Source organism: Sinocyclocheilus anshuiensis, unplaced genomic scaffold (assembly GCF_001515605.1).
Source record: "Sinocyclocheilus anshuiensis isolate Anshui unplaced genomic scaffold, SAMN03320099.WGS_v1.1 scaffold569, whole genome shotgun sequence".
Taxonomy (NCBI): Eukaryota; Metazoa; Chordata; class Actinopteri; order Cypriniformes; family Cyprinidae; genus Sinocyclocheilus; species Sinocyclocheilus anshuiensis.
In genome coordinates this window covers 55,223-80,753 of record NW_015536511.1, presented here as the reverse complement: position 1 = coordinate 80,753, position 25,531 = coordinate 55,223, and the positions used below count along the sequence as shown (strand labels likewise).

Here is a 25,531-nt window from a genome sequence, read left to right as displayed (position 1 = left end):
TATTCATATAATTTATATTATAAATAAATATATTTAATATATAAACATAACCTATTTTTCTGAAATATATACATGCATGTGTGTGTATTTATATATACATAATAAATATACACAGCACACATACATATATTATGTAAACAAAAACTTATTTTAGATGCGATTAATCGCAATTAATCATTTGACAGCACTAAATATAAAATAATATAATATAATATAATATAATAATCACAATCATTTAAAAGTTTGGTCTTGGTCATTTTTTTTTCTCTTATGCTCACCAAGGCAGAATTTATTTGCTCAAAAAAATACAGTAAAAATATTAATATTGTATAAAAAATGTTTATTCGTGTGATGGATGATTCTTCATAAATCATTCTAAAATGCTGATTTGGTGCTCAAGAAACTGTTATTATTTTATTAGTGTTCAAAACAGTTGTGCTGCTTAATATACTTGTGGAAATCATGACACTTTTTCGGGATTCTTTGATGAATAGAGAAGGAACATACTTTATTTGAAATAGAAATCTTTTTAAAATCAATTGCCTTTACTGTCACTTTTGATCAATTGAATACATCATTTGCTGAATAAAAGTGTTAGTTTGTTTAAATAAAAAAAATAAAATAAAAAAAAAAACTTACTGACCATTAAACTTGTGAATGATGGTGTATATGTAATATAACGCATTCATTTTTTCTAACCCAAAACACAATTCTTGACCTATTTTCCACTGCTCTGATTCACAGAATTATGATCTTGTTCTAATGTAATCAAAGCCAAACAGCTTTGGAAGAGTGAAAATGAGCTTCAGCTGGGTAAAATGCAAACTGTATTCTCACCCTTTCCAGTGCGGAAGGTCAGCATGGCGGGCTGGCCCTCTCCTGCAGCGCTGCGGGCCACCATCAGAACCTCATACAGGCTGGACGGCTCCAGCTCAGACAGGGGCAGGGACTTCTCACTGCCTGGCACTCGCACCGTGTGCCAGTTCCCCACTACATTACCCATGTCACCCACCTACAGGGACATTCAGGACATGCGCAGTCAAGCGACAGTCTTACCTTATGTAGTGATCTCATGCACCTTTCAGCCCTCATATTCTGTCCCTGACTGCACATGCTGCACGTAAAGTTCAACAAAGAACAGTAACGTCTTTCTTATTCTCCTACTCTGAATCATGACAAAAGATCAACCCACTCAACTATTCCTGAGAGCGCAAGCTGTGTCACTTTTTCCTGAGCCAATGTGACAAACGCTGCCAATGCAATCTTGAAAAGAACCAGAGCAGTTTTATTAGCCAAGGGAGCTTATTATTGAAGAAAACACAGGCTTTTAAAGAGGAAATGACCAACTTCTTACCAAAACGCTCTTGGCTGGCAGATACTGCTGAATTGTGTTAGCGCTGACTTTTACAGTAAACGGCACAGGGCGTTGTTATGAGTATGTGCTCATTCTCAAATCTAATAACTATAAATCTGACCTGATAACTAACGCCAGGGGAAAGAAGAGGGTGGAGCGTGATCCAGTCATTCTTGACGAGGTAATTATCTGCATTTTGTGCCCCACTTAAAAAGTACATCAGTAAAACTTTCATAATGGAAAATCTGCAAGCATACTTTATGATTTCTTACCTTGCGGTATTTAACAAAGTATGCATTGATAGGGATGCCCCAATCCCGACCTGCTCGCCACTCTAGATCATACATGTTTGGTTTGTGCGTTTGCGGTGGGCTGATTATGATTGGTGCTTCTGGCATAGGTTGATCGCTGGTTCTCTCAGTGGGCAGTCCTGTAGTTTCACCAATCACCCCCTCCCGTATAGAGGGGAACAGTTCATCACCCTCATCGCTTTGGATAGGGTGGCCAGAAGGCTGCGTCTTCATGGGAGCTCCAGACATGGAACTAGACTGGGGTTCTATAGGGCAAAAAAGAACAATTTGGTCATACATCTTATCTCTTTCATTTTTTTTCCCAGATATACTTTTTATTTTTTAATAGTTAATTATTCTTAAATGTTATTCATTTTACCAGTACAATGTTTTAAGGTGATGTTATTACAGTGTAATTACACAAATAAGTACCAAATAATATTAATTAACAACATTACTGTACTTAATATTAGTTTCTACAGGGTAAGGTTAGGGTAAGGTTTAGGGGTCGTTGCTTGTAATTATGCTTAATTTACTGTGATTACTATAGTAAGTACATGTAACATTTGTAACACGTTAAAATGAAGTGTTACCATTTTGCGATAGTATATAAGTTAATTAAACACAGCTATAGCACTCTGACTGGCAATATGCGAGGCTGGAAACTACTTTTCCAACTTTTAGTTTTCCACTGGCATTAAAATAAAAAGCCGGAAACCTCCAAGGGAACATACAATAAATGTATTTATTTTTATTAAACCCCACCAGAATGGTCCACTTGGGAATGTGTGCTTCTGACACTGGCTTGGCAACCGATCGTCTGAGCAGAATGTTTGTGAACTTGGATCTAGTGAAAGGCGACAAACTCATAAACATGTGGATTCCTTTTTACGTGCGAATAGCTGTTCACCATGCATGTTGTATACATGTTACAACATTCATGTCACCGCAGAGTAAGTGTCAGATAGCAATTGAGTAATCCTAGCTTAACAGCTGAAAAGCAGTTGTAGGAGAGGTGAGGTTTGTTGCTGGTTCTTAGGGTCTCTCATTCGTAGTTGTTGGGTGTGTGGCACTGGTTTACCTTACAAAACAAACGGCCCCAGAGTCAGTAACACTAGAGCTCAAACTGGGCCTGACGCCAGCCGCCACACATTCCACCTTTCGGCCATTAAAATACCAGAGCGAATCTGAGCCCTACACCAGCTCACAAACCCACCTTCCAATCACGTCCTGTTTGAGCCATAGATGCTTTATGGGTAAGCCACGGTCTTACACCTGGCTTCTGAAATGAATGACGAGTACTAAGCTTTAATATATTTGAAGAAATTTTCAGTGTAGCAATGCGTTACACTGAAATGTGACTCCAGGTCCACCTTTAAAGTAAGCCTATGGGCCTGTCCCAATACCAACACTTGCGTGCACGCATCTGGAATTGCACAAGACTGTCCCAGATCTGAAAAATGCCAAACCTCAGTGCCCTCAACACACACTATTAAGTCCACATCATCTCTAAAACCACTTAGGAACATTATTTAAGGCTATGTATAATGTATTCCATCATTCATGTTCAGAAACTCACCTGCCATGAGAATTCCAGAAACACTCTACAGTGCAAGTTACATACAATTTGGTAGCAAAACGTAACAGTTTCTTGGTGCAGAGATTAGTATGTGTATTTTGTAAAATGTTTGCAACTGTCTGGACTACTGAACAGACATTTAGAAAAGTGCAAAGTATTGAAAATTATAATGTGTATATTAGGGATGTAACGATTAACCGCGAGCCGGTTGAAAATCGATTCAAATATGTGACGATTCAAATCGGTTGAGATGCTAAACAAATCGTGATTCATTTAGGGGTAGGAGTTTATATGAATGTATGTCTGAGGGGAACTTACTGTCTTTAGAAAAGTTTAGATGGTATTTTTTCTTTTCATCTTGCCTCTGTATAATGCATATTAATGTTCATAAGTGCAGCGTTGGAACTTCACAAAGAAATGTGCAGCATTTTGTCCAAGCAATAATAAAAGGACACATTTAATTTATAATTTGTCTTAAATCTCATTTAGTTAAAATAAATAAATAATCGTGAATCGAATCGTGAAATCAAAATCGTGAATCGAATCGAATCGTGAGTTGAGTGAATCTTTACATCCCTAGTGTATATAAAGCTGAGTCAAAAGTGAGAACTTAACTTGCTTTGTTACAACACTATGATGTAAGTCTGGCCCATCAGGTAATCAAAAGTTGTACACATACTTGCAGTCTTCACGCTTACTTGGCACATTTCCGGTTTTTGGCCCAGGTGTTCATATAAGTAGACAAGTGGTCAAGTGCACAGGCTGCAAGTGTGGGTAGTGGGACAGACCAAACGCATTTTTTAAGGGATAGTTCACCCAAAAATGAAAAATCTGTCATTAATTACTCACCCTCATGTCGTTCTAAACCCGTAAGACCTTTGTTCATCTTCACAAGACAAATTAAGATATTTTTGACAAAATCTGAGAGCTTTCTTACCCTGCATAGACAGCATCGCAACTATCACGTTCAAGGCCCAGAAAGGTAGTAAGGACATTGTTAAAATAGTGCATGTGACATCAGTGGTTCAACCATAATGTTATGAATAGTGGTCGACCGATATTGGTTTTTTGACAGCCGATGCCGGTATCTTGGAAAGCAGGGTGGCCAATGGCCGATATAATTTTATTTATTTTAATTAACATTTAAGAAATTTTAAATCGTTTGAAAATGGATTAAAAAATAAATGTGTAAAATAAACATACTTATACTTTAAATGACAAAGTATTTTTCAAAAATAAATAAATATTTAATAAAAATATCATTTAAAAAAAGCAGTAAACACTAACCAACAGGGCACTCAGTAATCTGGGAAGTTTGTGTGCATTTGGGATTTGGGAATCATATTTTTTCAAATAAAGCCAAGGTAACACTCATTTTACATACAGCACACAGTGAAAATGACATGAATATGACATTGGGCAAAAGCATGAAGCGCAGCATAATTTTAAATCATGAGTTAAAGTTAGTCGATCGCGCATCTCCAGTGAAGCTGAACTCTCCTCCTGTCCGCATTCAATTCGCACGGACCAACCGTCACGCAGAGAACACGCAATCATGCAGGATACAAATGCACACTTCACAAGATCTGGATTTGACTAAGTTTGCAAGATTTTTTAAATTAAATGTTCATTAGTCATTCAAAGATTTGTTTAAATGATATAAATGCGTATTTGCTGAATGCTGATGGAAAACGAGACAGTATTATAATGTTTGCCTTTCTATTGCTAATAATATAAAAGCAATTGTTATAATACTTTTTTGTATAAATTTTAATTCCTTTGTTTAACCGTTCTATCTGATTATTAGACAGATTTCTGTCCGTATTAGACAGAACTGTTAACGACAACAGCGAACAGGGAGAATGTGAGCACTGTGTGCGCAGACGCTGCCGTTCTCAGCGCCGTCAAAATAAAAGTCCCGCCTCGAATGCATCGGCCAAACAGAAAAACTTATCGGCCGATGCCGATATTTGAAAAATGCCAAATATCGGCCGATATATCGACATTGGCGATATATCAGTCGATCACTAGTTATGAAGCTACGAGAATCCTTTTTTTGCACAAAGACAACAAAAATAACTTTATTCAACAATTTATTCTCTTCCGTGTCAGTCTTCGATGCCCGTTCACAATTTGATTTATTTGATTGATTTGAACGATATCCTTGCGTTGCATCTGACGGGTTTGGAACGACATGAGGCTGAGTAGCCTAATTAATGACTGATTTTCATTTTTGGGTGAACTATCCCTTTAACCATTCTATCATCCACCAGACAATTTGATGTATAATTCATTTCCATAGCACAATCAGTACTGGAGCCTTATACATCGGTTACGGGTCTGTATGAGCAATAGTAATAGCGATGCCTGCCTTAGCAAACACCACTGATGAAGGCATGGTACAGTAAATATTGTTCTGATGCTTTGCTCTTCTCTCTTCCTCTGTACAGTAGGTCTTTCTACTTTGTGACTCACATGTGCCCAACTATGTGTGATCATTAATGACTGGTGTGGTTAGAGGAACAATCAGGCCTCAGACTGTGCTCCAGCTGTACATCATCTCGACTCACTCACTGTCAAAAAGGTTGCTGCTGTCAGTACGAGAAAAGGTAAGGTGGGCAGCGTTGTCAACTGGCGACCTGCCTGCCACTGGGGGCTGAAGTAGCAAGACGGAATGTGTGGTGATTGGACTGGCAGAGTTGCACCAGTGGATATCAGGAAGTGGTTTTCCACAAGAAAGAGTTACAGAGTCACCCTCCACATAGATGCCTCTTTCAGGAGGGAACAGGATTGTGGGCTTGGATTTTTTGTCATCTATAAGACCTCATGAAATCGAAAGTTGACGTTTGTGGTCTTTTAGTTAGTCTTATATACTCCAAAAGGTGGATGAAATGAACTTGTTGCATATTATCTTGCAAATTATCTTGTTTAGAGGATCATATACAATTTTTTTCTGTTTACATTGATGCTCTCTATAATGAGATTCCACCTGTCTTTGACTGGAAGCAAGCAGCAAGCAGTAAATCACAGTTCATTGATTTGTTGTGACATAAACTAAAACCTACTGGCTACAAAAAAAAATACAGGAAATCAGACTTCGCATCAAGACATTTCATGGTGTCTTTAAAAAGACAAGTCCGGCCAGTATCCTCAGCTAAATCTAAAGCATTAAATCCACAACTTGTTTTCCCAGGCCCAGAGCTGATCAGGTCTAACGCCGTTTCTTCTTTTTCCAGCAGCCTACGGATCACGTATCTATCTCAATTCTTGCCGTTAAACATAAACAACTCTACTTTTACACTGACCTGCATTTTATCAGTGCGAAATAAATCACCCTTGTAGCCGAGCCAGGAAAAAAGCGATACGAGCCAACATTTGGAAAAGACCTCTGTCATGTTTTATCTATTCTGAAGTCTGCATATCTCTAAGCTTATCAATCATGTTTGGAGACACAGAGCAAGGCTGAGGAATAGCCTCAGAGGAGGCCAGGGGAGGGTTGTGTGTGTGAGAGAGATGTGTATTAATAAATATAGGGCTAGTTGTGTGTGATGTTGACAGCTGGGTGGTCTGGTACTCGTCATAACCTTGTGCAGTTACTCCTTACATTCCGCTGTCCAAGAGCTTATCCCCAACAGCACACACAAAGCTCACTCTCACAGCCTTCTCATTGCCAGCCAAAAACACCCACCCCAACTCCCCCTTTTCCAGCCAAACTCCAGCTAAACTCTCTGCCCTGCTGGAAGAATATACTGTCCCGACTCACTGTACGGTCAACCTGTATCTTCGGCTACTTCTGCTAGTAAAATTCTCTTTTAAAGATTATCCAGGGTGTTGTGGGTAGTTGCCAGGCTTTTATTAAGGTGTTCTGGATGGTTGCTATAGTGTGCATTGGAGCATCGTCTTACCTGATTGGACACCAAGTCTTCCCGCTGATTGTTCAGAGCTAATTCCGTTGTCAAACAGGCACTGGTAGATTCCCTGATCTTGAACCATTACTGAAGAGATGTGAAGGGAGGGGCCAGCTATTTGAAGGCGGGGTGAAGTAGCGAGAGGGGCGGAGTTGAGGAGCCATGTGATGTTGGGGGTTGGACCACCATTGGCAGCACAGGTAAATCTCACAGAGGAGCCTACTGTCACAGCCTGATCTGACAAACCTTGCAGGATGCTTACTTGCACTGTAAAGAGGGGAAGTGCTGGAGTTAATATACACAAAGAAATAATACAACTATTCTCCATAAACTACTAATTATGTGTTTCTTTCTATATTTATATGGGATATTCCTACTTAATATTTCCAACATCTGATCATTTTGTTGTTCGTTGTTAGGAAGTATGTATAAAGAACAAAAATGGCAATGCTAGCCTTTGTTGTACAGGAGTATAAACATTTAGAAACAGGTTATAATATTACGTTTCCAAGTTGGACATCATGTCCCATTTTATTGCATATTTCCTGTATATGAAAATGGGAAATTCTGACTTTCACAGTCGAATGAGACGGAATAATTCAGACCCTTCATGCAAGGAACATTACCCAGTGCTTCCATATAAAAGCTGTTGAGCTTGAGAAGAATCTGAACTACATGGATTAAGCTGCCCCAAACCTTGGTAACATAATGGGATATTAATATTAATTCCTTACCAAGCACATTCACAGTGTAGTTGACACTGACCACAGCTCCATGATCAGTCAGAACAGAGCAGCAATAATGTCCTCCATCACTCAGCTGAACATCATTCAACACCAGGTTGCTTTGCAACAACATCCATTTGGAGCTCAAAGAAAGCTCCGCTCCATCTTTAATCCATTTGACCTTTGAAGAACGACTTCCTGATACGACACACTCAAGGGTCAGAGATCCAGACTGGTCCACTGTAAGACTGCGAGGGGTGACGGGATAGATGATCCTTACAGGTGAAGGGCCTTCTGAAACTACATGGAAAGAAAGAGTGCAATCACATTATTCCTTCATTCAGAAATATAAATATTTTAATTTAGAGTATACACCCATTATCTAACAATAGAAAAAACATCTCAGAATATATAGCTGCTGATTTTATAGCAAAACGTATGCAGTATAAACTACATGGGAAGTATAACTCAAATCTCTGTGGTACCTAGAAAAACTAATAGAGTTCGCTCAACCAACCTCTGACTATGAGTTTAGTGCCATGAGCCTCTACTTGAGTCTCTCGGGTTAAAGGGTTATAAGCACCACACTTATACATGCCCTGGTGTTCTGAAGACACTGACACAATCTGAAGGTTCCCAGAGGGCAGGATTAAATACTCGTCTGAAAAACAGACAAAAGAAACAATCTCTTAAAGTGTACAACTGTATATTTATGTGTTTCTGGAGGGGCTGGCATTTGAAGCTGTCTAGTCTGTACCTGTAGACTGTTCCAGCCATTTCCCCCGTATCCGGAAACGTGGCAGAGCAGGTGGATTGCTGTGAGGAAGTGGGCATTCGATAAAAGCAGTTTCGCCCTTGTTTACAGTAAATGTTCTCCGATGGGTCTCGGCAAACCTCTCAATATCTGAATGAAGAAATCAAAAGAGTGCTCAATCGCATCCAAGCAACAGATGTAAAAGAACTTTTTACATGACCAAGTAATGATTTTCAGTTGAAGAAAGAAGCTGTGTAGTGATATGAGAGAAATTAAACTAGAACAGCTAGTTTCGTAATTGGCTACCTTTGACAATAGTCAATTATACAGTTTAGCAATCATTGTACAAAATATCTGACCAATGAATGTGGCAACTGACCGATCAGAATCAAACATTTGCGAGAGCTATGTAATAAATTGGTATATTCATTCATAGCAGCAGCAGTTCACACAGAGACCTTCTGTCAAAGAGGTGTTTATATTGGATTGTGAGTGGCAGAGAACGTGCTTTCCACTGAATAATGCAGCCTTATCTGCAACCCTGATCAGGCCCTGGGTCGGCCGCCGGGGGTTTGCGTCCGATAGGTCGCCCTTCCTGGCATCAGCTCTCGGTACGACACAGGAAGCCCCCAGGCTCATTAAGGATACTGCTGAAGAGGTGTCTGGATAAGTGCCAGACTGAAAAGAAAGAACCATTTCCTTCCCCTCCAACACTCATCTACGGTTGGCCATTCTAACAGTGTTAATGGCTCGAGAAATCCGCCTTCTGATACTTCCTGTCTTTCTTCTCCAGTGACCTCTTTGAAGTGCATTCTTGTAAAAGTGTTGCTCTTACAGCTGCGCTGAAAGTGTATTTGTCAGCATACTATGCCTGTGATCAAATGTGCCTACCTGCAATGCGCACTCGTGCGTGCCGGCTGATGATGGAGTCTGTCTCGGACTGCGCCAAGCACTGGTAGGAGCCCATGAGAGCCGCTTGGAGAGATGACAAAGAAAGGGAGCCTGGACTAAGTTCCACTCCAGACTGGTGGCTTGGGTCTAGTGGTTGACCCTGAAACAGCCAGCTGATTCTGGCGGTGGCTGGACGTGCTGTGCAACGCAGGTGGACCGCACTGCCCTGCTTCTGTACCACAGAGAGAGGCTCCACACGTAAAGAGAGAGACAGGACAGCTAAAGGAGAGAGACATGGGGAAAAAAAAAGAAATAGATCAACAGACCATAATCCATAAATATTCCTCCTACAGCTTGCTGAGAAGACATTTTATGTCATTTCTCTCTTAGAATTTCAATTCCAATGGCTTGACACAGGTGTGTGCTAATGTTTTTTTTAAGTGTGTTACTAACATGGGCAGTTGAGGAGCAGGGTATGGCAGACGCACAGCACAGCGGACAATAATCTCAGGCCACTGTCCTCCATGACGCTGTTTCACCTCGGTGCACTAACCTGGGGCCTCACACACACCCCCTCCACACACACTGCACACCTGGAACACATAAAAACAAACATTAAAACAGTCATGGGCAATACAATATATGAAAACACTGAACATGGTCAATGACAGTTTAACATGGTTCATGCAACAGTTATAACAACAAAGGCTGTTACCAGCAAAACATGAAATGTGGACACTTTGCCACATATTTTGTGTTGATCATAGATGAAAAATACATAATTCTACATAATTCTGTAAAGTGTATTTAAATACAGTCGCATGTGTCAAAGAGCTAGCAGAAAGAAAGATCAAATTAGCTGAAATAACAATGTGCATATTAAAGTTGTTCTAAGGGGTTTCAGTGCATCACTAGGTGGTTGATATGGTCCAAAGATATGGTTTAGGTCACTCCTTTAATGAAAGTTTGTAGGAATGTTTAGCTCATATTATTATTATTAGGTAATGATAAAACCACCAAAAAATAAAAAACACACAAACCACTTTGAAAGGTCACAGCACACCTCCCCTCAAAATGCCACACAAATGAATGTAGCATTCATGACTATAAGGCAAATGACAATGGATGCAAAGAAGTTTATTACTTGGGAGTTTGCTCAGATGGCTAAAGTAGGAATCCCTTAATAAGTACCAATAATAAAAGTTACCCAACAGGCCTACTCTTTCTACAGATAGCACTGTTTTCATCTTCTATCAATAGCTGGTCGAGGAGTTCAGCTTGTGGGAGTTACAAAACTTAACATTTCACAGTTAATCCTAAACAACACTTTCAATAACCTTTATGACACATCCCCTTACACACGCCTTGATCTCGTACAGCCTTCCCCCAAAGAGAAATTTCTTTCTGCTGATCTACGACCCATTCCCACAGAGCGCTTCTCCAGTGAAACAGAAATTCCTGAACTTCTACGCCCCCTCACCCACCCTCAACCTACAATCCTTCTTCTCCCTTGCTCTCTTTTGCCCCTTTATTTCTGCCCGTCTCCGATGGACTGCATTTGAAGAGTCTGCTTGTGGTCTACTCTTAATATCACTATCCTGTCACAGTGCACTGCTTTCTCACAGACTCACTGTAGCCTGAAGAGCCTCCATATGGCTTTCACACACTCAAACACAGTCTCAAATGCCCTAAAAGAAAAACCAGGGGAGCGCCCAAAGGGTGAGACACGGAAAAGAGTGAAAGGATCGTAATTAGGAGCATTCCTCTTTGCTTTTGAACCCATCCCTCCCCTAGCGCCAGTCCTCTGTATCTGGGCTGCGTTAATCCGGAGGGCCTTTGATCACAGGCTCCTGGTCTGTGAGTGTAGTTTGGGCCGGGGCCTGGCGGACAATGGCCGCCCAGCTGTGATATTCACACTGTGGGTGCCATGGGGCTCTGTGCCCAGCCCAACATCAGCCCAAAGGACAGGCCACTCGACTGGGTCAAATTAAAGAGGTTATGTCTGGGTGAGACTACTAAAGCTGAACAGGTCTGTGACAGGACACACACGCTCAAATTTACTCACATTCAAGCATACTAAATCCTTCTCTTACGTCGCTTACTCCTTTTTAATGTTTTCATGAGCAGTGCTTGCTATAATAAGCGGCATTATTAGCAAACATTTCTTATAGTGTGTTAAAAACCAGACAGCGGACTTAACTGATGGACAAGAAAATGAGCAAAAAAAAATCCCATTACACTGAAGCACAAATCAGAGTTATAGCTTGGATCCAAAGTCAGGAGGCTTTTTGGTCAACCACCTAGCAAGCATTCAAAACACCCTAGAATCCACCAAAACAATGCCCTGGGAACCATAACATTGTGCTAAAACAAAAGCATATTAGCAACCATGCTGCAACTACCCACAACACCTTTGGATGAGTGCTGGATGCAAAAATCAAGTTAATAGTTGCATTCTGAAAGAATCTATTATCCCATCATTAATTTTAGCTGCAGTGAGACCTTCAATCACTCTTTGCAAGCATCAAACATGCACATACATACATATCATCTCGCCCGCCCCCTGCGGGACCACTCAGAGGAAGACGAAGTAGGAAACACAGGAAATAATAAACTCTCCCAGCCTCCTGCTCATGCCTCCTCTAAAGCCAAATGTCAAGGGTCACCGGAGAGCAGAAAGTCAGCGGGTGTCTGGCAGTTGTGGCCCCGCCCCTTGGGGTCACCCCAAAAAACAGGGTGATAAAAGGGTCTGCACTTGGCAAGCACAAAATACAGCAAGGTACATGGGCGTTTAATAAATCTACACACTTTTGAAAACAGATTTCATAGAAACTTTACCAAGATTAGCCATAAACTCAGCAGATCTCAAAAGTAAATATGTATATGTATGCATTGGTAATAAACATGTGTGTGTGCATGGTTCGTCAGCCCAAGGATTCTAAGGGAAACGTGTCGTGTCCACGAGTCCTGAAAAGCCCTCTGGAGTGCCCCTATGCCATCAGTGGAAACAATCTTCTCACTCCCAGAATAATAATATATAATTACAACAATAACAACAGCCTTGAATGAAACACTGGCAAAGATGGGCAACATCGCCCCATGTGTACATAGAAGGTGATGGTATGTACCCTTGGAGGGGTGGGTATAACCCTGGATAAAGATATCTGGTGTGAGGAGTGACGTTGCGCGTCTTGCTATCTCTGCAACAGATCTGGCATGACGAGGAAACACAAGCATCATTCCTGTGTTTTATCTCTTTGCCTTTCTTTTGACATCCGCCTGTATGTACTAGGCTCAGGGCAGACAGACACTTTGTAGGATATCTGCTGTAAGAGACAGGCAGCTACTACTATATGCAGGCAGGAGAGACAGCAGGGAATTGGAGCAGTCTAGAGCCTTCAATAACAGAGATATAAGTATAGAGAGAGAGAGAGAGAGAGAGAGAGACAGAGCGGGTAGCGGTATGCTGAGACATGTCTGATAGTAGAAGGGAAGGGAAGTCCCCTATACCTACTGAAGATCTCCATCATACAGGCCACATCAAAAGAGAAGATTAAGGGCAAAGGGAAAACAGGGCAGAAGGAAGCAAGGGTTTAACAAACAGAGAGAATTACAAACATTAACCTGACAGCGCCTCTATTTATGTAACATCATTGTACTACCAATGACTCAAGCAAGAATGCTTGCTAATAAAGTTATGGAACCTATGACTGAGAAAGCTTTACTCTTGGCTATCCAATCCTTGGTAGGAGAACCTGCTTAAAAGTATGAAATAGCTTAGACCAAATAGAATCATTATCAATCTACAATCAGGAGGTACATTTGGCTGAATTTCTCAGAAACCCTCAACAAAAACATTAACAGACATGGAATTTTCTTGTTAGCTTCATGTTTAGCTCTATTACACACTTTAATTAAGATTAAGGGTATTGGTAATGTTGCACAGCTGATGTCCAGAGTTTTTCTGTTGAAAAGATCAGCTTAGACTATCCTGGATTTCCATGTTGGTTGAGGCTGGTTGGCTACTGGCCTATCTAGTGGGAAAGAGCATGCTGTTCTCCAGCAACCTCTAGACCAAAATTTTAGCTTAAGCTAGTTATAAAGCCTGGTGAGGACGCTAGTAGCACTACAGCATCCCATTCCAAAACAAAACATACGCTGGTCATCAGGGGTATTTGGTTTACAGGGATGGATCTTTGGCCAGCATGCTACTCCAGAGTCTCCACACGTTTCAGAAGACTTCTCCTGCATGCCTCTCTCTATTCTGTTTTTACATTTACAAGCTTGATTGAGGACTTTCTCAAGCCAGAAGAGAAGATTCACAAACACTGAGTGTTTTTCTGAGAGGCTTCCAAAGAGCCTGATCAAACAGCAGTCCAACAAACCCACAGGCAGTTGATGATCATAAATCTAACCTTATCAGTTGTCAGAGTAAAAACTGTTTTTCCTTTCTGTTTTCTCTCTGGAATGAGGGAGCAAGTCCAGGGTCATACCTGAGATCCTGCCAAAGTGCGGGGAAGGAAGACAAGACTCCTCGGGATGTCTAAGAGCATCCATCCTTAAAAATGCTATATTCTGCTGTTTTACAAAGACTCTTCCAGCCATTAATTAATGTGCAGTACAGAGTATCCACACTGAAAATAAAAGTGACTCTGATACCCTCATATCTGTATATGACACATAGTCTCTGCAATAACATTCTGCTGGAATGCTGGGGCAATCTTGCAGAAAGATGGATGCAGTGTAAGCAGAAAATAACACAAGATGACAGCAAGGAAACAGTCTGACAAGCCCCTAGGTGTGTGTGCGCAAAGGGGGCGGGAAGTGGCACCTGCAGTCCTATAAAAAGGTGTGAACAAGAATGAGTCTTTCTCTGCAGGCAATGCTTGAAGTGTCATCTGCCCTCTGCCCAGATCCCTGTCATATTGAGTAAACACGGACAAAAGACCCCACAGGGCTATAGAAGAAAAGGTCACAACTGATACAAAAGTAGAGGCCTGAACTTCATGGATAAGAAACAAATAAACTTAGCAGTAAAAGATCCACAAAATGGATCTTATTAAACAAACAAATGAGTCGTATGGCTATGGTTATTAAACAATGCAGAAAATAAGGACACACAAAGCAGCAGAAACATGAGGGGCACCAGAAGGAGAAAGAGACTGAAAAACAGACAACAGAAGATGGTGAAACCGTAAGAAGAGGAGAAGAAGAGTGAGTGAATATCTTTTCTGATAGTCTGATCTGACCCTGTGTGGTAAGGTTGATACTCCTGCTGTATCCTAAACCTGTCCACACTCGCCCCCCACAAACCCTGACAGAGGAGCCGCTCTCCACACATTCCACAGAAAGAGAAAGAGATGAAGGAGAACAGAAAATACAGAGGTTACAAAAATAAAGGAAAAAGAAAAATATGACAAAATAAGAGAGGTGGCGTAAGTAAGTGAGAGAAAACAAAAACTGAGGCAGGAAGAACAGGAGGTAGAAGAGTGAGAGGAAGGGAGTGCCAGTAGGGGAAAAAAGAATTCATCGGGAGGTGAATACTTGCCAAACCTCAGCTCATTTCCCCAGATAATGCCCGACAGACAAACTCATACTGTGTGAACCTTGCTTGTAATCCTCCCTGTCAACTGACAGTACAATGTCTTGACTTGGTGCAATCAGAGAGACCTGGCAAGCAAAACAGATCAGGAAAGGGAGAAAGGCTAATAGATTGGAAAAGGGGGTGGGAACCAAGGCCCAGTACGGATGACCTAAGTTCGGTTATAACAGGCTACTACTGGTCCAAGTGGCAGGAATGAGGGCAGCTCCAGGCCATGCAGATGGGACTAATGAATGGAAATACTGGGCCTCTGAACTGAGCAGTGATTAAAGGGAGCAGACGTTATTAAAAAGAGAGAGAGAGGAAGAGGAACAGGAGAGAGAGAGTCAGAGACATCTGTAAGGTACTAAGCATTAAAAATGGAGCATTTGCTCTTTCTTTTACTATGAGCAGAGATGGAAATCAAACTGCAGTTAGGCACCACTCATCAGCATCCAGAAGGCTCAAAAGAAAGGGCAAACAGAGGTTAACCTTCAACTGCTCTCTTTAGTGAAAGAGTGGGTGAGTATGTATGTGTGTGAAGAGGCATTACATCAGGAGTTTGATGCTACATCCCCGGACTGGCCTCCCCCAGCTGTAAAACTCAGCTTGTCTCTGTTGACAGGAAATTGTATCAGAGTCTACACAGGGCAGGCAGCCCTGGGATGAGATGCTCGTGGGGTGACAGGGCACAACCTGGACGACCATGGCGTGGTTAACGGTGAAAGGAAAGATGGTAGGGGAGGGGAGAGGACACGAATGAGAACAGAGGCCCCAGGGATCAGACAGTCACCTCTAACAAAGCACTGTTTACCAAGAACACACACATCTCCTTCCCGCCTCTCTCCTCCCGGGGGGATTCTCAGCAGAAACAATTCTGCTGAGACAGTGCTAATTCCTGCCCCGGGCAGCTTGGCCTTGGTCACAAACACTCCACACACAGATCGCCCGGTGAGACGGGGTGGGAGGGTGACCCTTAGACCCAGTACAATACAGTACAGAAGAACCCTCTTAATTGGAGTTTGTTGTTTGCCTGGGAATAGGAGGAGGAGGTGGTGACAGAGGAGGGGTGCAGAGGTAAGGGGGCCGTTTCCCAAGGTTTTTAACAACAGGATTAGGCAGAGAACTGAAACTCAATAGGGTCGTCTCGGACACTGGAAATGGATCTCAGGGTATCCCGCCGCACAAGGCTGAAGCCAAAACTGCAGAAAAGCACCACGCATAACTAACAACACGCACGGTATTGTGGGAGCTACAGAATATCCATCCAGCTGAGTTCACAGCTAATCAGAACCCTCGAGGGGACGTTTGCACACAGGAAGAGTACTTCTAATGGAGAGGAGGAATGTTACAGACAGGAGAGACAGTGGTTCTGTCTGCCCAGAGGGTGTGCTGAGAGACAAAGTTGATAGGCAGGCTGTGCCAAGAGTGTCTGATTCATCAGCCAAGCAGTGGAGGATGAGAACGAGTGTGTATGTGAGGCAGTTAGAGTCGGCAGAGCATTTGATGACTTCTCCGGTAGATGCCAAGCGCTCAAATTCCAAAAGCTTTGACTTGAGAAAACAGTAACATGTCAGAGCCATAGCCTAGTTATATGTACACGTTCCAGACACATCGAGCTGTGGTGCTCATGTAAGAAATGCAGGTTTTAATCTTGACTGTACCCCATTTCCTCTAGATGCTCTTGCAAATTTAAAGACAGAGTCCAGTTTTTGAAAGGATGACAGCTGCAGAAAAGTTGGAGGCAGCTAGTGGTTTTCCTATCTCTGCTTCAGCTCAGATTCAGTCCTCCCTCGCCCTCCTGGATTCCATCACCTCTCCATCACTATGGCAACTAAGCTGGACATACAGCTACACAACAGGTCCTGCTCAGTGTCCTGCCGATAGGTCTTTGGCCTCCAACCAAAAGCACTCACAGGGCAGGGACATATATTTGAAGTTGCGATTCAAAGCATGCACAAAACAAAAACAAGATGACAGCAGGATTTGAAATCTTCACTGGCAAATAATGAAGACCAGGAACATCACTCTAACATTCATGCTGGCCAAAGACCCAAGAGTGTAAGAGATAAAATTCATAACTAGATATGTACTACAAACTCAACCAAGAAAAAAAATGATCAAGATTCATTGTGAATATTTGACTAGTTTAAGGGTATAATGCTGTGCCTTTTCAACTCTTGGGTTTTCAAAATTGAAAAATTTACCTCATAGAACAAAAACAAACAAGATGTAAGAGGCTGTGAAGGCTGAATTATACTTTCTGAGTGTGTTGAAACCCCCCCAAAAACATAAGGCCAACTCTCTGCCTTGTATGTACAAGCTTGAGGGCTCTGAAATAAATATCCACTCCAAACATTGCCTCTGACTGAATCTATTTAGGTTGTCTAAATGTTTATCTGTCTTGTCTTGTAGCCCTCTGCAAGCCAAGAGGTCATGTTTTCCAGTGCTTCCAAAATAACAAAACAAATTGTGTGGTGTGAGTTCAACAAACGTGCTTGTCTGAATTGCTATCACTGGCTGTCAGATACTTGAACTCTCCATCATATTCAGGCTTCAGCTGTTCTCTTATCCTGAAGGTGAGCAGATTCGGGGCAGTGGCATCAGACGGTGCCAACATAGCCTTAATAAAAAGTCAAAATAATAATAATGATAATACAGCTTGCACTCACTACATTTGCAGTATACTTTCCCACCATTGGAAAGAGAGCGGTAGCACAACAGATTTGGGAAGCTTATAAAAGGCCTCATTCAGAGCACCAATGGATGAGGTTTTGCAGACACAGACCAGGAAGCTTGTTTGTCCGAGAATCATAAATATTATGCATCTCCCATCCTGTATATTAATATAATCTGGGTTGTACTAAAGGGATGGGTCAGAGGCGTAACAATGCAGGGCTTTCTTTGGGCTAACCCCTGTAATTAATTCCTGTTTCCTCAAGCAGTTGAAAAAGACTCTATACATGACCGTTTAACTTTGTTCCCCAGAGGGGCTGCCTCTTCCCGCATTGCGAGGCTCAAAATGGCACTTACAGCCACAGGCCTCACAGTAGTAGTACCCACAGTGCCTCAGGCTCTGATCCACCAGTTATGCAGCCCTTCCAAACAAACAGTCTGTTTGTCAGGAGCAAAGTGGGAGCCAGCCGTGGCTGCTTTTGCCTTAATATAGTCCTGCTGATCTGTTGCCTTGCTTGGGCATTGGGCTATAGAGAAAACCCATGTCAGATGTCGCTTATGGGCAGCAGTGTTTGAAATAGAACGCTGTGGTATAGCTGGGCTCGTACTAAAGTAAAAAAAACAAAGAAAAAAGATACAAGGAAGAGTTCTGGCTGCTCTCAAGGCTGGACTTAGAACAGTATCTAGTGAAGAAGGGGCAGTTCAGGAAGTCTCCGAGAAATGAATCTTGAAAACAGGAAGGTGCTGAGGATGCAGAAAACCCCTCCTACATTCTGCACAGGGTCAGGGCTCCCCTGTCTTTTTTAAATGTGGGAACTGTCAGCAATGTGTACAGTTCAGACGTTCACCCCAAACATTACAGTCAATTGGGTTTATTTGACCAACAACAGCTAAGTGTGCATAATTCCATAAAGCAACTTCCTGAGCAATTTGTTCTTCTCAATAATTGTCATAAAAACATGCTTATTGGGGGATTATAACTTAGCTAATACATGACACACAAATTTAAAAAGACACTAGAGGTTTCTTAAACCAATCAGAAGCTCCTTTAAACACTTGGTTTAAACAAAAATCTCAAATGTCACAGAAAATCAAAAACCTGCTAAAATAAGATTAGATCAGGGTGAAAATATACTCATTCTTCAAAGAAACATGTTTAATCACAAACCACAACACACAACAAAACAGAATTTGTTTAAAGAAGTAGTTAACCCAAAGATGAAAATTATGTCCAAGTTGTTTTAAATCTGTATGAATTTCTTTCCTCTTCTAAACACAAAAGAAGAATCTTGAAAAATGTGGATAACCAAACGGTTTCTGGTCCCCATTGACAACCATGGAAGTCAGTGGGGACCAGTGACAGGTTTGGAACAACTTGAGGGTGAGTATATGATTACAGAATTTTAATTTTTTGTGGTGAACTATCCCTTTAAATGACAACACCCACCACAAGAGTAAACTTCCTGTACTATTGTGCTGTTACTTACATACAGGAGTCAAAGTACATCTTTGATGCACTAAGAGCTAGATTATTGGAATTGATGGTACCCATCGTTTACTTTCCATGCTACTGATAAAATCTGTAATTCTTTTAGTTCTGTCCTTGCAGTGCCACAAAAGGATAATGACAAAGCTGGAGATGAAAATATTTTGATATCTTTGATATAGGTGATCCAAAAGAATAGCTTTTCTGTGCAGTATGCCAATTAATTATGCGCAAAAACTAGGGAGTAGATTTTAAGGATTTGTCAACATTTTCTGTTTAACTCTAAGGACATTAAAAGTATGATGGGCAATGAATCACGAGAAATAAATTCTTATTGTTGCCTCAGACCAGTGGGAGACGACCTTGGCGTCTAGTGAATTCCATTGTAATAGGATCATCTTTTTACAGCAAAATTTGCTACAATCTGTTGAGCCAGAAACAAAACCTGTGCGATATACCATTCACCCGATGTACATAACTGCTGGACGGTATCCATCACCAATACCAGGGCCCTAAATCACAGCAAAGCTTTGGCAGCCAGCCATTATCCGTCTCCAGTTCCTACGGCACTCCAGAAGGACGACGGCTGTCAGCTAACCCGAACTAATGAGACCTGGACTTCAGGGATTAAAGGCAATTATTCCGGGTGGTGGACCAACTCAGTATCACTGTAGTTATGGTATATGTAACTAGGGCTGGACGATATGGCCAAAATTTATATCACGGTATATTTCTTAATTTCGGTCGATACGATATAATTCCGATATCGATATGAACACTATTTTAAAAAGCCTTGTAAAAACTGCCAAGAACGCCCACAACAGATGTCTGTGCATACAAACTTATGAAAAATGAATTTGCCAAGTCTATGACACCTCATATAAAACCATATAATACTTTAGAGAAAAAAAACAGCACAAATAAAGCCACAAATAAATCAATGCATGGGAAACACTGGTAATGCATATCGAAATATCGGAAATGTGTTTAAAAATCATATCACCGTTATTGAAAATAATTATATCGCGATACATATTGATATTGAATTATTGTCCAGCCCTATATGTAACGTACCATCATCAAATCTTCCACCTCTATGAAATCCTTTATACTGGTCGAAATCAGACATCATGGTCCCAATTAAAAATAACCTCAAATTTGTTTGGTGGTTCCTCTAATCAGAATGGGGCCGATTATGTATGCAGAGTGAGGGTATGCTTGCCACAACGCATGACCACATCTGTCCTGTCTGCATGGAATGAAAGTAAGGCGATTTATTGAATATCCACCATATATTCACAATGTATTTTGGCTACAAATATTAAAATATATTTTAAATATATGAATTTATTTAGAAATATCGTCCAGCCCTATGTGAAACTATTAATTCATCTCGCCATTTACGGCCAACGGCTAATCTTGGAGTGGTGCAGAGAGCAAAGATCATAGCCCCAAGCTAAATAAACCTTCAAACCACACAGCCCTACAAAATCACTTTCATCCCTCTCTGCCCAGGGCGGGGGTAAAAAGAAAGCTGCCTAACATCTGTTGGGCAACAGAGGCAGGGCAGAGGATGACTCCCTAAATACACCGACTTTCTCTTTCGCTCTTTCGTTCAAGTCTCCCACGCCAACACGCCTGGACTGCTGCTCAAAGCTACTCAAACACATTCATCACTCACTTTTAATGTGCATTTACATTCTCTCCTGCCCGCAGCCCAAACACACACAGATGGAATTAAAAAAAAAAAAAAACATAAAACTTTGTCTGAATTGCTCAATCCACTTCTATGAAACCTCACCCGCCTCTTCCGCCCCAGACTGATCCCTCTCAACGAGCACAGTCCTAACTACGGAGACAGGGTTTTTGCTTGCCCATGTATTGATCTAAAGCAGTGTTTCCAACCCACAAAGTGCGACAAACTACGACAGACCACCAGAATGACTGGAAAGGCCATCATTGGGTCGGAATCATTACACATGCTTACATTCAAATTGGCCACTTAGCATACCTTTTCAACAGTCCCATGTGTTTATCATTACCCAGAACCCTCTAAACGGCCAAACATTATTCTAGCGCTCTAAATAGAACTGCAGCGTTTAGCTACAGTCTGTACTGGATAACCGATGCCCTGCTAATGATTTATAAATGCTCGTAATTAGCGAAGGAACACTGATGGGTCATGACTTTACAATCACAAAATGTCGGCAAGTCATTTAATTAGAAAACCAAGAGGGCTTGATCACAAACGTGCAAAGAAACAAAATGGGGAAGCAAAAGCAATTGAAGATAAGTACTTCTCGAGCCAGCTTATCTAGAAAGATAAATGATAAGTTGAGCAAAAAAGTGACCTCAGAAACTAGCAATCGTTTGACTGAAGGATAGGAATGAATGGGAAATGCTCGCTTGTCCCCCTCCAGGACAGGTGCCCACCTGTGGCCCAAAGCTTCAATGAAAAATATTCAGGATGATGTTTTTTGGAACGTCAACTCCACCAGATTCTAAGTGCAGCCCCTATGTAAGAAAAATCAGTTTGAAACAATAGAAGCATACGGGCATCATTACATTCTAGTAGCTGACAGAAAATGGAGATCCCATCTGAGATGTGGGAGCTTAATAAACACTATCAGTAAATGATCAAAGCTACTGGAGGAAAAAGACCAGAAACCTTCCTTTTCATCCTCTTTTTAAGCTGATAAAAAAAATAATAGGGATGGTGAAACATCACCGGTAAAGTATCATCATATACATTTCCTACAAGCTACACAAAATGTAGCTTCCCAAGATTCAAACTGCTAAATTTAAAGTGGTTAAACACTGTAACACTACACTGTAATGTTAGCTATGGTACAACTTACTAAAGGAAAGTAGGTAATTACACTGGCATTACACAGAGGGGTATTATCTTTCAGAAATACATAACCATCCAATTGTTTTTTCACAGCTGTATTTTTCTGGCAACAAAACAACAAGGGTTTCTTAATTAGAGTGACAGCATTAAAATTAACAGACACATTTACACTAATGGACAAATCCATTACCATCCAAAACCATTTACACTAATGGTTATTTATTTACATTTTTTTTTTAAAGATTTTTTTTTTCTTTTTTTTTTTAAATGCAGGAATTCAAATTGAAAAGGTACAATTACATTACCATCTGAACTAATTCCCCAGAATAAATCAATTTCTGCTTCTATATATCATGTTTAATTATTGTTAATTATTAATATCCGCTCACTCGGTTCTAAAGCTATGTGTGCAATTCAAAATAACATCAAAACATTATTGTAGCATTTTGTCACACTAAAACACTACTCAACAGCCAAAACAACAAAACTGAAACCTTCTACCACCGCAATATATTTTAAAACCCAAATCAAGCTGTATATATACACCATATATTTGCGGCTATGAACTCTAAACATTGTTTTATCTCAATGTAGGCAACCAGAGCGACAGGAAACAATTTCGACAGCTCCAACTATGCAAAGTGAGATTTTGTTGTGAAGTGATTATGATAAGCATATGTTTAATCCATCAGCACAGTTGTCTTTCTCGCCATATTTTATTCTGACAAGATCATCTGAAGAACGAGAGACAGAGAAAGCCAACAGGTGAAAGAGAACAAGTCGGATTATACGTGACCGAGCTCAACATTCCTGCCAGGACAAAAATAAAGACGTGATGATAAAAGTTCACTCCGCTGTCCTACAGTCTCTCATCCTCTGTCTACAACTTTCACACATCCCATAAAATACCGCAGCGTAACTGCATAGCAATTTTCAGCTAAACGAATGGGGTTGTAAAAAGCTGTGAATGTAGCACAAATTAAAATGAAGAGAAGTCACATTCTTACATTCATTCATTACACTTGCTTTTCCTGGAAAGCACTTCTTAAAACTTGTATTGTGCTGGCATCTTGAGATCTCTCGGTCTCATTCTCTCCCGAGCAGAAAGCATGAGGTCTTTGTTACCCAGCAGTCATGTTGTCCTAACCTCTCTGATCACACAAAAGACACTCACATGCCACATGTAGGCATCCATTTACGCCTCTTTAGAAGCAGAACATCAAAAGAGTCATTACGCCCACAGGAGAAACAATACACTGATACAAACCTCTATCTGCTGCCGGAATCATAAACATCAGTATGCAAATAAACCATCTTTTTTTTTTAATCGCCTACAAAAGCCTATGCATTTAAATAAATAGACGCAAGATACATCAACCTATCAAATACAAAACTTATCATTTATTCTGAAGTACACCGTGACTATTATGAGACATTTAATATGAATTTGGGTTGGTTTAAACTCTACAGAGACTTTTACTTTTCAGCTGAGAGGTTTTTATACAAAGACACATTTCCTTAAATTTGAATCAAATAATGACGAGAATCTTCATGCAAAAACATATTTGAATCTGTTCATATACTTCCCCTTCAAATATTACTAATTCTGGCAAAACCTGTTGCATCTTTTACAACACTAACCTATATGTTAATCTACAACAAATAAGCATATGTTCAAACACTGGTCATCAGGTCAACTACATCTTTTATGTTATTTAAAATGCAACTCTTAAATAACCCATTCTGTGGATTATCTATTCTGTGAAAGGTTCTATTTCATTGCTCTTAAATCTAGTGCTATTTATTTTCCAGAACAAAAAAAAACATGGATTCTGTCTCACAGGTATCTCATTTCAAAGAGCCCGAGTGTTTGGGGTCCGACTAATACATACTGTGGGGTTTGTTTTCATCAATAGCTATCATCAAACTGCAACAGTATACTAGAAATTAACCTTTTTCCATGTTAATAAAGAAGTACAATTAGAAATCCATAAATTACATAAAGTGGATGTCAATAAAAGCCAACTAAAAACACGTTACGTTAAGTGATTATGCACACCACTAGAAAAAGTTGCATTTACACACAAAAACATGCATTTAACAGCCAAAACTTTCCTATAAGAGACTCCAGAGCTTATGACCAGACTAACAAAACACGTGTCACAGAGAAAAACTTGTCCAATTGTTTAATGTTTTCATATTTACTGAGATAAATCTATAAGCGCCCCCAAAGCCAACAGGAACATCATGTTGTGTTTATACAGTTACAAAAAAAACCTAGTCAACTCAAACTCAAGGAAAACTGAAATGGTTTCATTCACGGGACAGAGGTTTTTATGCTTGCCGCTTTTACACAGGAACAGTTTGAACAGTCTGACTCTAGATACTTTGTTTCAACACACTTTACACTCTGGGAAAAGGAGTGTTCATGCATTCCAACACAAAATCTTTTACGCTTAGATTTTGTAAACTTGCATTTGCACTTTATTTCATACTCTGTTTCCTCACATCATACTCCTTTGTTTAAAACTTTTTAACCTTCTTTCAAAATGTTAAAACTTTGTGTATACACTTTAGACGTTGTTTCTACATCCTTTACAATTTGGCATTTAATTTGTGCACTTGGATATTTTGTTTCCAGTCTTTAAAATGTGTTTCTACACTCTTCACACTTTTGTATATACGCCCTTTAACACTCAAATGGTTTGTTTTAAGTCTTGAAATTTGATTTCTACAAATTTAAACTTTATTTCTACACTCTTTACATTGTGGGAAAATGATTGTTTATGTTTGCCCAAACAAAATTGTTTCACTTGGCACTTTACATCTATACATTACGCTTTGACATCTCCAGTTTACAGTGAAAGTCTGAAGGGGAAAGGATCTTCGTGCATTCCCGAACAAAACAAAAGTCGTGTTAACACTTACACTTTCTACTCATGTATGATGTCTGCAGTGCAGACAGCTGCGTCTCGTGCAGGAAAAAATAAGTGAACTTTTCACACTGTTACACTTTTCAGCGGAAGAGGCTCTTCACACAGCAGGTCCGTGGCGGTGGGTGACGACTCTCCGAAGTTTCTTACCTTTTACAGGAGGGCAAAAGCTGCTGGCAGCCGGACACACTAGCAGTGAAACGCATTCTCTTGACGGCAGATCCGCACGGGGCCCTCCATTAGACGCGGGCGCAAAGTGCAAAACAGCGGGGGGGGAAATAGTGAGGATACGCAGTTTCACTCGCTTTCTGTCCTAGACGTACAGACGCGTGAACGCCGCGGAGTCAAAGTACGTACTCAACCCTTCAGATACCGGTGAAGTTCGTAGTAAGTTAACCCTACCCGTCTAACTGTTTCACTCTGTCCTCTCTTTTCCCTGCACACGTTCACTCTCTCTACTACTACTGTCTTTTTCTACACACACGGAGAGAGAGAGGGGATCA

The 25,531-nt window shown here is 40.7% G+C and overlaps 1 protein-coding gene across 2 annotated transcripts in view; it reads right to left on the bottom strand.

Annotated features, from left to right (window-relative positions):
* The window catches only part of LOC107691812 (cell adhesion molecule-related/down-regulated by oncogenes-like), a 44,794-nt gene extending 19,284 nt beyond the window's left edge, over window positions 1-25,510 (bottom strand). For both annotated transcript variants that reach the window (XM_016490622.1, XM_016490628.1), the window contains exons 1-9: window positions 25,179-25,510; window positions 9,955-10,094; window positions 9,502-9,780; window positions 8,614-8,760; window positions 8,374-8,517; window positions 7,866-8,156; window positions 7,129-7,398; window positions 1,627-1,910; window positions 838-1,012 (exon numbers count right to left, since the gene is read on the bottom strand). In XM_016490622.1, the coding sequence (XP_016346108.1) occupies window positions 838-1,012; window positions 1,627-1,910; window positions 7,129-7,398; window positions 7,866-8,156; window positions 8,374-8,517; window positions 8,614-8,760; window positions 9,502-9,780; window positions 9,955-10,027 (1,663 nt within the window). In that variant the 5' untranslated portion in view covers window positions 10,028-10,094; window positions 25,179-25,510. The remainder of the gene's footprint in view (window positions 1-837; window positions 1,013-1,626; window positions 1,911-7,128; window positions 7,399-7,865; window positions 8,157-8,373; window positions 8,518-8,613; window positions 8,761-9,501; window positions 9,781-9,954; window positions 10,095-25,178) is intronic.
* Window positions 25,511-25,531: the final 21 nt, after the last annotated feature.